General features: G+C 44.1%; 1 protein-coding gene across 1 annotated transcript in view; it reads left to right on the top strand.

The window, feature by feature from the left end:
- The window catches only part of gpc3 (glypican 3), a 114,717-nt gene extending 101,200 nt beyond the window's left edge, over nt 1-13,517 (top strand). Inside the window, exon 8 of the mRNA XM_034121105.1 lies at nt 11,974-13,517. Coding sequence (XP_033976996.1) covers nt 11,974-12,149 — 176 coding nt within the window. The 3' untranslated portion in view covers nt 12,150-13,517. The remainder of the gene's footprint in view (nt 1-11,973) is intronic.
- The last annotated feature ends 254 nt before the right edge of the window (nt 13,518-13,771 follow it).

Raw genomic sequence — 13,771 nt, 5'->3', positions numbered from 1 at the left:
TCTTTAATCACTCAAAACTATAAATAATAAAGTAACATATTACATTGTCAGAAAATACCTGTTTCATTCAGACAAAGAAAGTCATAGAAATGTTCTTTGTTTGCCACTACAATCCAAAATGGTGTCAGCAATACACATACAGTAATGTGTGTGTATGGCATTATTTGGGTGTGTGTAGTTTTTATTTTCTTATCCTGTATTCTGTAATACCGTATGACCATCTCACACTCATGATGAGGGCTCACCTGTTTCTGTGCTTTCATGCACACCTGGTCTCAGCAGGAAACAAAGAACCTCCATAAAATCTGCTCAAAGCCTCACTTCACTGTCCACTGTCACTTCAAATTTGTTCGGCAATATTCTCAGAATACTCAATAATTTGCTATGTAAAGTCTTAAAATGTTACAAGTGTGAAGGTAAAAACCTGCCAGTGAGTTTAATTTGTTTCCACAGTTCCAGCTCTTGAAGTTTTATAAGATAAGTGGCTACACAGAGAAATAAATCATTCAATTTTTCTCACGGTAATGTTCCGTGACTCGAAACAAAACCATTCAGATTGAGAAAACGTGGGAATAATCCGCAAAAACGTTTTTTATTGCAGGAGTTGACCACTCAGTTGTAAACCACTTACAAAGACGGCTATTTAGGAGTCTAACGCTAACTGCTAGACTAAATAAGTTGAAATGGGTTCTTCATGCAGTTTGGAAACATTCCGCAGTCTGAAAGCCAACCGTTGGTGGGCTCTGCCACGGCCCAGCAGCGCAGAGCTGAGCCTTGTGTGTTTTCTTGCTGAGCTGGACGGAGCGGGGCCCTCCGCTGTGAGCTGCACCTCGCCATGCTCAGCAGGAGCCGCCTGAATAGGCCTCTTGTTATGTTCCTGCACTCAGACATTCGGTCACTGTAAGCATCCCGAAGGAAGGCTGTACTTTCTGAAGCCTCCTGAGCATTTTATCAGCGCCGGAGGTAAGCAAAATACAAAGTGGAAATATTCCTGTAATGTGAAACACGCGGCTTACGGTGAGAGCCTCGGCCGGGCTCACCTTTCAGGTCTGCTACAAATGTTGTGGCTGGAACAAAGGAGCGAGTAAAAATAAAGAAGAAGGTGATGAAAGAATGTGGGGAAAGAACAGAAAGAGACAAAAACACCTTTGATAAGCTTAAAGCTTGATACACTGGGAAACCTAAACATTCTTTACTCTCTATGTGGGTCCAATTGACAGCTGTACGTGCTGCCAATACGATGAGCTGGTATGTTAATTAACTGCAGCTGTGACCCCCTGACCCCCGGCACCTGATAGGTGAGTCAAACGGCGCCGGTCCTCTGCAGTAGTGTTTGCCACATGTCTTCATCAAAAAAGCCATAATCCAGACACTGTTGACATTAGCCCTGGCAGCTCTGGGTGCATCCACCATGTCAACTATTTCCTCCTCCTTTAAGCTCCATATAGTTTCATAAAGCTGATTATTTGAGCTACCGCACTCATGAATGTGCCTCGTGTTTTGGAGCTGTCCACATGTGGTTGCCAGGTAGAGGGCTAGCGTGAGACCGAAGGAAACAGGCCATGCAGATGTGTGAAGAGGAGTGCAGGTGTTTGGGTAAAGGAGGAATCTGGGTGCCCACATGGCCTGAGTCCTCTGTGGTTTTCAACAGCACGCAGGACCGGATGATACATAGCCATAAAAACATGCAGACTTAACCAATGTATCACTGTTTGAGGTCTACCTCAATCAGGACTAAATAATGCGTATATCCGCCTAGTGATCCTGATTCACTCCGAAATGGGTTGAGTTCCTCCGTTGCCCATGCTATAACTACCTCCAAGTTTCATGGAACTCGAGAAAGTAGTTTTGCCTGTTGACAATCAGATAAACAGAACCAGAATATTAACCTATTCCTTGTGGACTTAATAAATGGGACAGTGTTTTGGAAGCTACCAATAACGTCACACTGAAAAACATGAACTAAAGCAAAACTACCCCAGGGAAGAAATATTTTTTGCGTAACTACAACTGCTATTTTGTAAAAAAAACACTCAAATTGACAATATGCATGTGATACGAAAAACAAACAAAGATGCCAGCAACACTCAACTATGTTTATTTCAAAACATCGTTTTGAAAAAAACCATATTTTTAAGACATGGGGTTGCTTAAAAAAAAGCAAAGAAAACTCTTGCTTTTTTCAATCCAAACCACAAAAAAGTCTTACATTTGCACCTTTTCTTATGGCCCTATTATGCTTTTGGGGGCTTCCCCTTTCCTGCAGTTTGTTATATAGGTTTTAGTCTGCAAAGACTAAAATCCAAAAGTTCCCTCCAGAGGGAGTTTCTCTCCCACACACCCCCCTCCTTTTTCTAATTTCAGAATCATAATAACATCACTACCTTAAACTGCCTCTTCTATTGGTTAGCACTCCAACACATTGTACGAGAAAGGCTAAGGGGCGGGACAATTCAAGAGGCTGACAGATCACAACACCGCCCGCCAGCTAACCAATCAGAGCAGACTGGGCTCTGGTTTCAGACAGAGGGTGACCAAGGTCCGGATCCGGACCGAACTGCAAATCAATCCGGACCGAACCCTGTGTCCCATTATAAAAAAAATAATAATAATAATAATAATTATGATTCTGATAAATTAATGTACATCATTGTGTACGCGCGTCTTGTGTCTGACGCATTGTGAGAATGAACGTGCATATATATTTACTTGTGTCCGCAAGTTAACCGCAAGTTTACCTTGACTTTCTAATGCTTCTAATGCCTTTTTTGCCGAGGTTCAAGGCATTGGCTACAGACAAACAGTGCCATTTCTCCCACTAGTTCAAGCCACCATACTGTATGTATGTATTGAATGTGTGTGTGTATACAGGGGCGCCGTTTGCCGACAGGCAAGGCAGGCAAGTGCTTGGACCAGAAGGGGGCCCCCAAAGAAGGTAGATTAAGAAGGTCCACAGCAACGACAACATGAAACACCCTTTAATTTACTGCAACGACATGTCGGGAAACCCCCTCATGCATAGAGCGCCGTAAGAAACTGCTTCTTAATTTCAGTTTCGTTTCTCTGCTCGGGGGGGGGGGACTTTACTGGCATTGATCCGGACCAGTGACCTTGTATAAAGTTCACAAGTGGACCTTTAATAAAAAAGTTTGAGTACCCCTGGTCTAAACAATTGGCATGCCTTTTGTAAGAGCAGAATAAAAGCAGTTCAATCACAGTAGAGAAGCAATGATAACATTTATTTGTATGGCCTTAAATTGTTGGCAGCTTCAGCAGTTAACTACACAAAACAAAATAGCAAAAAGGTAATTGAACTACTTGACTCACTATGCAAATTTGAATGTAGCCGTACTATTAGAAAGCTATGCAAAATGAAGTAAATCTCCTACTCAACACTGAAAAGTGAACATGATTGAGTCCATTTTTTTTATGTTCACCACTGGGTTAGTACAGCCCCACAGAGATGCCAGCATTTTTGTAGACTCTCAGTTTTGTTATTTTACGCCAATGGAAATTACTAACCATAAGCAAAACGTATAAATCAAACTCTTTTAAATGCCTCCAACAATGAAAGGCTTTGGCAATGACAATAACATTCAGATTTTACCAAGTATGTGTTTGCACCAGTGGAACAGCATAATTATGATTTATTTATTTTCCAGAGAAAAGAAGGAGATAAAGATAAAACGAGCAGATGTTCTTGCTCAGCTGAAGGCGATCTGCCGCCTTCCTGCAAATCAAAATCACTCAATCCATAAAGAGATTCTTTCATCCTTGGCTGACAAAATGTTCATTCTTTAGCCAACAGAAATCTGTTTATTCTTTACACGATGAACGATGAACTTAAAGTAATGACGTCTTTCCAGAGCGCATATATAATATTTCTGGAGAGGTCTTAAAATTGATTAAAACGTAAAAACCGTGGGGTAGAGGAGGTGTTGAAAGGTTGACGGGTGGTGCTTGTGGAGAGCCTGATAATCTGTAACACACATACGTGTTCTGACCGAGTGTTCTCTACTTCCTTCCCTGCTTGAGCTTATAAACAACCTCTGTAAATTCAGCCAATCCTCCTCCTTCCCCACCTCCTCCACGCCCCTCACAAAAATAATGAAGCTTGCCACCATCTGTGTAAACAGGCTTGGCTAGTAAGAGCTGCAGTCTCTCACTCTCGTTCTTCCCGGAGCCAGCCACAAGGCCCTGTGTGTCCCTAGTTATGGGCCTGGGAGTGGTGGCAGCGGAGGGGAAGATGGGCGAGGAGAGGGGAAAAAAGGGAGGAGAGGAACACAGGGATGAAGTTACCCTCTTATTGGGCCCTTGTTGGTCTTCTGCCATGGAGCTTTCTCAAATCAATCCAGGGATAAAACCCTTAAGATTAGCCAGAAGGCAGGATGAAGAGCCCTGGTTTTAATTTCTGTGGATACAAGCGCACAGAGCCGACCCATCGTCTACACGAGGGGGGCGTTTTATTCATTTTGTAGGCCTGTGCATTTTTCTGTGTTTGTGTGTGCCTCTTGGAAAAGCGTTTGTTTGCTCAAGAGCTTTATTTACATTCACAGGCACTTTTTTGGACACACTAAATTGATTGCAGGCCCGTTCCTGGGTCATGTCCATCAGCTCAGCCACAGTCCACAAACACACTGCACACAGCGGGACCATTCTCGAGGTCCGTTTCTCCGCCGCTCTCTGCCACAGTGACACACAGCAGCCATTTTGTGGGAATGTCTTTAAAAGCCCTGGTTGAGGGTTTGGGTGGTTTGTATTCTACGTGTTAACCCTCTACTTTCACCTGCGGCTCCTAAATTCTCCCTGAATCCGTCATTTTCTCCCCTTGGCCGGCTCCCTCTATGTTGATCCAGCCCATTCTTGAAAGTAACCCAACGACACAGCGAACTTTGCAGGAGTCCTGCTGAGAGACTGTGAGGAAAACCACAGGCCGACCACTAAAAAGGGCTCAGATAGGCAGTGCAAGTGCTCAACAGGAGCTCTCCATGTGTACAGCCAAATTGTCACTCTTGGCTTTTAGTCCGCCTTGCCTTGACAGGAATGTAGGGGAGAATTCTGCGTGTTTCTCGGCAGGGACATTTGCACAACAAACACACGTCTCAATATGCCAGCCACATTTCCTGCACCGGACCGACTGCTCTCCAGGAGGAGAATGTAAACAGATATCTGTGGGATGTCAGCTTCCTTCATTATTACAAGATAAAGATAGCATCCGAAGAACGCGTTCCTCAGAGGCTCCCTGACCAGGACGTCCCCCAGGCCAAACTGGAACGCTGACTCACCGGTCATCAGCGCGGCTCCGTGCACAGCCACTCCTGGCTCTCTGCGTCCGAGTCACGCTTTATCTGCCCCTCTCTCACACTGATAAGAACCACCATTGTTCCATCTCTCCAGAAACACCCCTAACCGTCGCTCCCTGCCAACCTCTTGACCCTCCGTCAGCACCGACCTCAGAGCTGCCGGAGGTTACAGGCCTTCTCTGTACGCAGCGGCGCTCCCCACCCTTAACAAGCCCCTCAGCACAGAATCAACTCTTTGTACGTTTGATTTGTTATGGTTTTTACCCCTCTCGCCCGCTCAAACACTTTCCTTGCAGAGCCGAGAAGTTCAGTCAGATTGATGTCTCTGTTTCCAGCTTTTATTCCCCTTCGAGCTCCTTCTCCTACTGCAATCATATTAGCTGTAACTGGAAGTAGAGACTATAAATACTTTGGAGTAAATCTCATTTGGATGGCCCAGGGAGAGGCCAACGGGTGCAGCACGCTGGTCATCCCCTCACTGACACCACCTCCCTTCGCTCAACATGTTAATGAATAGGTGTTGACTTGCGTTTGTCCCACAAAGCCACAATTTGGAAAGTGTCTGAGAGAGTTGGTTTCCCCCTTTTGACAGCCGGGTTATTCATTTATTATCAGAGCGGACCCACAAATTCAGAGTTTGGAGTCTCCCTGCTTTTGACTTTTCTTCCTCTCAATCCAAAGTTCTTATACTGTTTCCTGTTTGTCCAGACTTCCTCTCGTCTCCTAACTCCTTTTAAAAACGTCTTATGTCACATTTCCTTTGAGACTTGTTAGAAATCTATTAAGTCCTCCTTAGCATCATGTCAGCATCTTACTCTCTTGCCCTCTGTGTGGGAGGGTCCCTCAGCCTGGAATAACAGTGAGTGTTGTGGAGGTTGGGAGGCCAGAGCAGCACATAGAGCGCTGCTGTAGCAAAGGCCCGGGGCAGGGCCTCCTCTGGGCGTCCCGTTTGTCTTGGCCCCACATTCCCAGCCTCTCCGAGCGCCCCTGTGGTCGGCCTGTGGGTGTGGAGGCAGACGGCCACATTCCCGCCAGCCCATGGACAGAAGCATCCTGCACCGCTCCCTCTGTTCCTTCACGGCTCTTAATCAGCAATGTCCTTGGACAAACAGCCCTGGCCGAGTCACAGAAGTTACACAATGCAACAAACACACCAATGATCTCAGGTCAGCTCTGTATCTGTTCCCCTCTTCTAGATAAGTCCCGATCAATCAATCCAGCCCTTATATCATGTTTTTACAGAACCATTGTCTTCTTTGTAAGTGCCGCTCCTCACAAAAGATTGCACACACACACACACACACAAATCAGCCCCTCCATTTCTGAATTTGCTGAGTTTAATATTTAAGGGAATGGTTTGAGAAGATGAGACGAGCGATAACATATTTGCTTTACCTCGGAAACCATAATATCTTTTAAGCTGACGAACCTTTAAAACCTAGATCAAATTTGACCAGCTTAGGTGTGTTATGCGCACACATCGTCTGCCAATGTAGCGGCAATCTAAACCATCTCTCGCGTTTCATAAGAAGCACCTGTGTTTGGAGACTTAACATTCCACATACTTATCTGACCAAAAAAAGGCCTTTGTGCATAGCACACATGTACTGAATAAACTGTACTGGACCATGAAGGAACACACTCGCCAGCGGGGTTAGAATAATGTGTCAACTGGCTACTGATGTGCACCTCCCCATGGAAGTAATTCAGCTGCGTTTCAGGAACATGTTTACTAAAAGATGCTAGACAGCACAAATAAAGCCTTTCCTGCGTGTTTCTGTATCATGTAATCATCACCTGTAGTCGCGGTGTGCTAGAAAATGTGGCTTTACACTCACTGTTGCAATTTTACTACATAGTTGGCTTGTTGTGACAACTGTAAACGACAAGCCTCAGGCACCGAGCACTGCTGGAAACAAAACTCCAGACTCTGCCCCCCCTCCCTCCCTCTTTTCCCCTGTTCCCTCTGCACCAACACACACATATATATATATTTATACATGCACACACACACTCCAGCCACTGTTTGACCTGTTAGAGGGATCCAAACAAACATCCGCTCCCCATGAAAACCACAGACTGGATTTATTTGACTGTTCTCCTGAGGAATGGTCCCTAAAGAAAACATACAGTCTTAGTACTAGGCCAAAATCCTCTATCACAACAGAGGTCATTTTATATCTCAATATTTATATAATTCTTGACATGGAATTATTTCTGGTTATAAAACAAATGAATGTGGGGGAATGTGAAATAACTACATTCACTCCTGTGGGAATTTAATACTTGACAAAAAAGAGGATTTTCTCATTTATTTAAGAAATGTGTTGCAAAAAAAACAGTTTCAAGTGATATTATCAAGAGAAAAAATAAATATTTAAAATGTAACACTGACAATTTTGTCATGCATGTACCAAAAAACATAGTAATCAGATTAAGAAAATATTGTTTTAACTCCGTTTCATCACAATTTGAAGAAATGTTAGTTATTATGGGCGGGAGCGGCAGTAGCTCTGTCTGTGTACAATATTTGTACCTATGTGTATAATGTTAAACTGCATGTAATGTACGTACAGAGTAATGAATTTCCCCTAGGGAATTATAAAAGTATATCTTCTTCTAATGTTAATCGACATAATTGTGTATCACCAGATCTCGATACATGGGCTCATCACAATGCAATTCCATTGAAATGCTAAAAATGATAATATAAAATGATCGCCCAGCCAGGGTCCAATGACTTGCTTGTAACTGACCTACCTGCTGATTCTGAGAGCAGCGCTTCAGTGTAACAAGTCAGTGTGTGGACTGTTGACCTGTCCCCTGGGTCGTAACTGGAGCTCATAAGGCCACAACAAAGCTAGCAGGGGTACGCTAGCAAGGTGGCCTCCTTTGAGGAGTCTCAAAATGGAAGGGCCTAATAGACGGGAGGCAGGAGGAGGACTCGGCTCCGCTGAAAGCCACAAGGGCCCACATTGGTCACATTAATCACAGTCGGGATTGTGGCTCTATTTCGGGCCAGGAGTTATCCATCTATGTGGCTAATCGTGTCCACTGTCCTGGCTCCCCCCTTAAAAAAGCCGAAAAGGGGAGAAGAAAAAGAGGCTACTTCTGTCTGTCTGTTTTCCCCTCTTTCACTCTCACTCCGTCTATACTTTGCTACACAGGCACAGGTGTTCATCACTAATGACACCGGGATATTATTAGTCCCAGGCCTGTGTAGGAGTGTAGGGGATCTAAGTTTGCATAGTGTTCAGTCCCTGTTGGGCTGTTTTTTAAAGCCTGCAGAACAAGGCCCCTCTGTGGTGCTGCTCATGTCCAAGAAGTGTTTAAACTAGCAAGAGAGACCCTTTTTCTCCCCCCCGCTCCTGGTTTGAAGGATTTTATTCACAGCCTTAGACTTTTTCTTTTCTCCCCTTCACATTATTGCCGCTGTAAAGCACACCAACACAATGCTCCACCACTTAGACTCCGGCTTTTTTCACAAACACACACAGGGTTGGGCGCACACACCCCACTCAATCATCCGCACACAAACACACAAATGCAGACGCGCATGTCCCCCCACCCGCCCTCTCTCTTATCCACAGTGTATATAAAAGCTGTATCAAATTGCACCTTGAGCTTAATTGGCTCGGCAGTACAGTGCGCCGCTGTCGACAGTGACAAATCGTTCTTTCAGAGCCCAGAAGAATGTCTGCCCACTGCCATGTCAGAGGACACAGGACGGGAAAAAAAGTTAATTGTCCGCTGGCCGCCGTTCAAATGATGTCGTAACGGCAAAGAAATTCACAGGAGATGCCTTTTTGGAGGCTTTATTTATTTGCCTCCTTCCTAGCGTTAAAGATGGCAGCGTTGGGGCCTTGGGCTCCAGGGACTCAGGAGGAAGGGCCCCTGCTCTCTGTGTTTCTACTCAACGAGAGCAGGCCAAAGCCTCGGCTTAGTGGGACTCCTGGCTACTCCCTCTGATCACACAGCCTCGGATCAGCCACTTCCTCTCACTGGATCACTCCCACCGAGGGAGAGCCGTACACAGATCAGATGAGACGGCTAATTCAATTTGGAGCTGTCTGTTATTTTAGGAGCTCAGATGTGACAGTGTGCAGGAGAAAGTGAGTGTGTGTGCGCACAGCCACCAGGAGGTATGTCAGAAATGTGTGTGTGTCTGTGTGTCCTGCATCTGGCTTGACAGGGGACAGCGCTCAGCTCATAGTTGGCGTTCTTGCCCTCAGAGCTGCGTTATTACTGATATCCTCCTGCCCTCTCTCATAACCCAGCCTTCTTATTTCAGTCTCCCTCGCAGCTCTCTGCCAGACAAAGCAACACTGAATATGTCACACACACATTCATACACACACACACACACACACACACACACACACACACACACACACACACACACACACACACACACACACACACACACACACACAGCAGCAGGACAGATGCAGAGCAGCAGGTGACCATGAAGTCACTGCAGGTCACAGAACAGATGAAGAGGAAGGGAGGAGAGCAGTGCAATACAGAAGCCACTGAGGAGTAAAGCATGACTTTTTTCAACTGTTCTTGCTAACCAAGGCTTTTGTATGGCCCTCTGCCTCGTATCTACACAGTTATAAAACACTGACACGTGGGCGTTTCCCACTCAACCCCCCAGTCTGCTGATAACTGCCTCATTTCAGCCAATGGGTTAAGTACCCGGCTTGAGGGTTTCTTTACTGTAGTTGTGGAGGTAGAAGTGAAAGTAAAGGATGACATGTTGGGTGCAGGGGATGATTTCCCAGTGTAGCTTTCTCCACATCGTCCCTGAACTCATTTAAATATGTTCTCACAGTCCCAGTGAACCTCACCTCAGTCATGCGACACCGACTGTATGATTAAAGTTTTGTCCACAAAAATAACTAAAAGCTGCACGAGGGAGGGAGTGAGTTCAGTGTGTCCTGTGGCCGCAGGACTTTGGAGTTACTGTAAAGCAAACGCCTGTGCATACAGCATGTTTGTTCTGTTCACAGGGGAATTTTAACATACATAAGGGTAATATTCAATGGTCAGCTATTTCAAATGTAAGTGCTGTATTCTCATAGTAAGTAATACAAACATAATCATACTGCATATACAAACATACATACATGAATGAAAAAAAAGTACACAAATAGTCATTATTGAGAGAAAGCCCATTTCAGACTCATACATTACTTGATTCAAATGTTTGATTCATTTTTGTATAAAACTCAGTTTAATGATGCAGCTAGTAAAGGTGGGGCTCATTTTACTATACTGCTGGACGGCCATATTTTATCATAATTAAAAAAGGTTTAATCTGGAACTTGTACAATCAAACTAATTTAGTAAATAAAAGTACAATATTTACTTCTGAAAATTAGTGGAGTGGAAGTATATGGAAGAGTCAAATGGTAAATACAAAAATATATGTTTATATATGCTTTAATGTTCAAAAAGCTCTTTATTGTTCTCATGCGCTGCAGCACCTCTTTTCACCCTCTGGTGAACCGCCGCGAGATGTCCCGCCCCTTAGCCTATAACGCACAATGTGTTGGAGCACCAGCCAATAGAAGTGCAAGTGTTACATAGTGATGTCACTATGTCACAGAAGCAAACAAAGGAGTCCAATGGCTATGTTTCTGGCAGGAGGGGGGTTGGGGGAGAAAGTCAGGGATGTTATCCTTTGCAGACCATTTATATGCACAAAACCCTATTTAACACACTACAGGGAAGGGAAAACCCCAAAAAGAATAATAGTACCTCAACATTGTACTTGTGATTAACTTACTTTCTTTGGCCACTGGTTAGATTCATACTGAGTATAGTTTTAGTAGTTGCTTCCATTCTTTGTATGCTAAACTCAGCGAATCAACTCCCATCACTTGCACATTAGAACAGTATTCATTTTCTGATTTAACTCTCGACCAGAAAGCAGAACATCTCGAACTCTTCCTTTAAAATACAGAGCAGTTTAACCCTCACAAGCTCACATTTGGAAAACACAGACAGCGCCTGTGGCTTCTATTATTGGTCACATGATCCCGGGTTATTTGTCCCCGGAGGATCTCGCTCCGCAGGACTATAAATCCCTCCCTGGTGCCTACAACATACTGTAGCTAGTAAAAATAGGCTTTATCTTTCCCTTTCAAAACTTATTCATGGCTTCAAAATCCCGTCACAACCTTTAAATATCTCTTACATGTACTAACCATTACTCTAAGTTCCATCTATTTTGGGAATACCAAGTTTTATTTTTTAAATCAATGGGGTTATGTTAGACAAAGGCTTGTGTTTGACCTCACACAGGCTCTGTGGTTTTGATTTTAATTCTTTGTTTGCAGCATCTCGCCACGTAAATCCAACCTTTCAACACTCACTCTCAGTAAAATATGTCTGTGTGATTCTGCATGTGTCTACAACAATAACATGTGACATCTGGTTCTGTGTGGAGTTGGCTTTTCCCGTTCTCTGCAATGTAACACTGTTTATACAGCTGTGTAAGACATCACGCAGGAGGAGGACAGCCGTAGCGCATATGTTTTTCAGCTTTTGTGACAGTGTTTGTTCTAATTGTCTCCATGCTTTTCCTCATATTTATCATTCTTTCGCCTCCCCTCTCTATCTCCCATCCATCCATCTCCTCCGTCTCCGTCTGCCTCCCTCTCAGACCTCGCTGATAACCTGGCTATGGAGGACTTCACCTTCCAGGAGCAGCTGCTGACCCCCGGCCTGGCCTCAGCCGGGGTCGGGGGGGCCTCCTCACCTGCGGCTCCGCTGTGGAGGGGCTCCCTGATCCCCGCCTTCCCCGTGGCGCTCCTCCTGCTCCTGCTCCGTCACCACTGACCAGTGCACTCATACCACCTCTTAGGATTCAATGCAAACTGTGGAACGGGAACTTTTTAAAATTCTGGTTCCCATTGTAAAGTCCATCAAAGGAAGCATGAACGAAATGCTGCATTTTTATTTATTTATTTTAACAATTCATTCCAAATGTCCTCAACAAGCCTCTTAAAGCACACCACAAAAACCCAAGGCACTGTGTAAATAACAAACTCACCCTCGGGTTCACTCCCACTACAGTTATGACAACTTTTGGTCCCTTTTGTCTCAGCTCCTCATTCAGATTCGTCATAGAGCTGCAATTGAGGAGCTACTTTGGAGAAGAGACACACAACAGACTTTGAAAAAACACAAGCCCTAATGGAATAAGTAGGGAAGAAGAAGAGCACTTTGCTACTCTCTTCCATGCTGGGGGGCTGTGAACTCTTTACTGAGCTTTAACCCTTATTTAAACATGCACTGTTCCTTAAGATGCTCTGTTTCTACTTAAATCTCAATGTGTCCTTGTAATAGCTAAATTATTTCAGACTGATTTCCTCACACACTCTCACCTGATGACGCTGATGATTTTATACAGTAACAGCACCATAATAAACGTAACTCAACATAAGAGCTTACATCTCCCAATCAGCCTGGTAACTGTACAGATGTTTGTTTCTCTGTGTTGGTGCCATGTTTACAACAACGATATGTTCATTTTAAATAGTGGCATATTTGACAAGAATGTGTGGTTTGTGGACTGGACTGTGACGCACTGCTGCACATTTCTAGCTTATTCTTTAACATTGTGGGTAAAGCGAGGAGTAATGTGAAATATAAATACGTGTAAATTAATTTTGTAATACTGTCATTGAGCTCATACATTCAAAACATTTGGAAATTGTGTTTAATGATTTCTTCTTCCATGTTTTGTTGCAACCAAAAGTCCTTATCTTGATTTTTTATTTGTTTTATATGATGATGATGTTGCAAAAAGGCACACAATAAAAATGTAAATGTATCCTAAACATTCTCATATGACTTGAGTAAGCAGACGTGTGAGTCATGCTACATCCTTAGCACATAGCACAGCTGTAACTACAGTAGGGCTGGACAAATAATTGGCATATTATCAAAAACAAATATTAATAACAGAATCCAAGAAAAAAGGCAAAATATGTATCCATTCTGAATGAAGTATTGTGTGCTCCAGAAATGTGAAAATCGCTGCAAAAAAATGATCATCCCATCCAGTATTTCGAAACATATTAAAATGGCATTTCCTGTCGAAATAAATGCAACTCCATGGTTGCGGTCAAATAGTCCGTTTTTTTACTTAGGAACCTTCCTAACGGAGTGAAATGACCCGGAAGTACCTCAGGCCCCTTTCACACCAACGCGGTTCCAGGGCCGGTTCGGAGCTAGAGCCTGAAAAGCACCGTTTTTTCCTGTTCACACCGCAGCGGAGCCGCCTCTAAGCTCCGGAATCCGGTTCGTTTCAAGCACCAAAAAATTGTCGGTCTAGAAGCAAGAACCGCATACGTCACGCTTACGTCAGAGGGGGGCGAGATTAACCTGAGCTAACAGATAAAGGCGAGTACGGCAAATAAAAGTTGTAACAAGCAGTAGTGCTGAGCAAAGTGACT

This window comes from Trematomus bernacchii, unplaced genomic scaffold (assembly GCF_902827165.1).
Source record: "Trematomus bernacchii unplaced genomic scaffold, fTreBer1.1, whole genome shotgun sequence".
Classification (NCBI taxonomy): domain Eukaryota; kingdom Metazoa; phylum Chordata; class Actinopteri; order Perciformes; family Nototheniidae; genus Trematomus; species Trematomus bernacchii.
The sequence above is the reverse complement of the archived record's forward strand: the minus strand, read 5'-3'. Positions and strand labels throughout refer to the sequence as shown.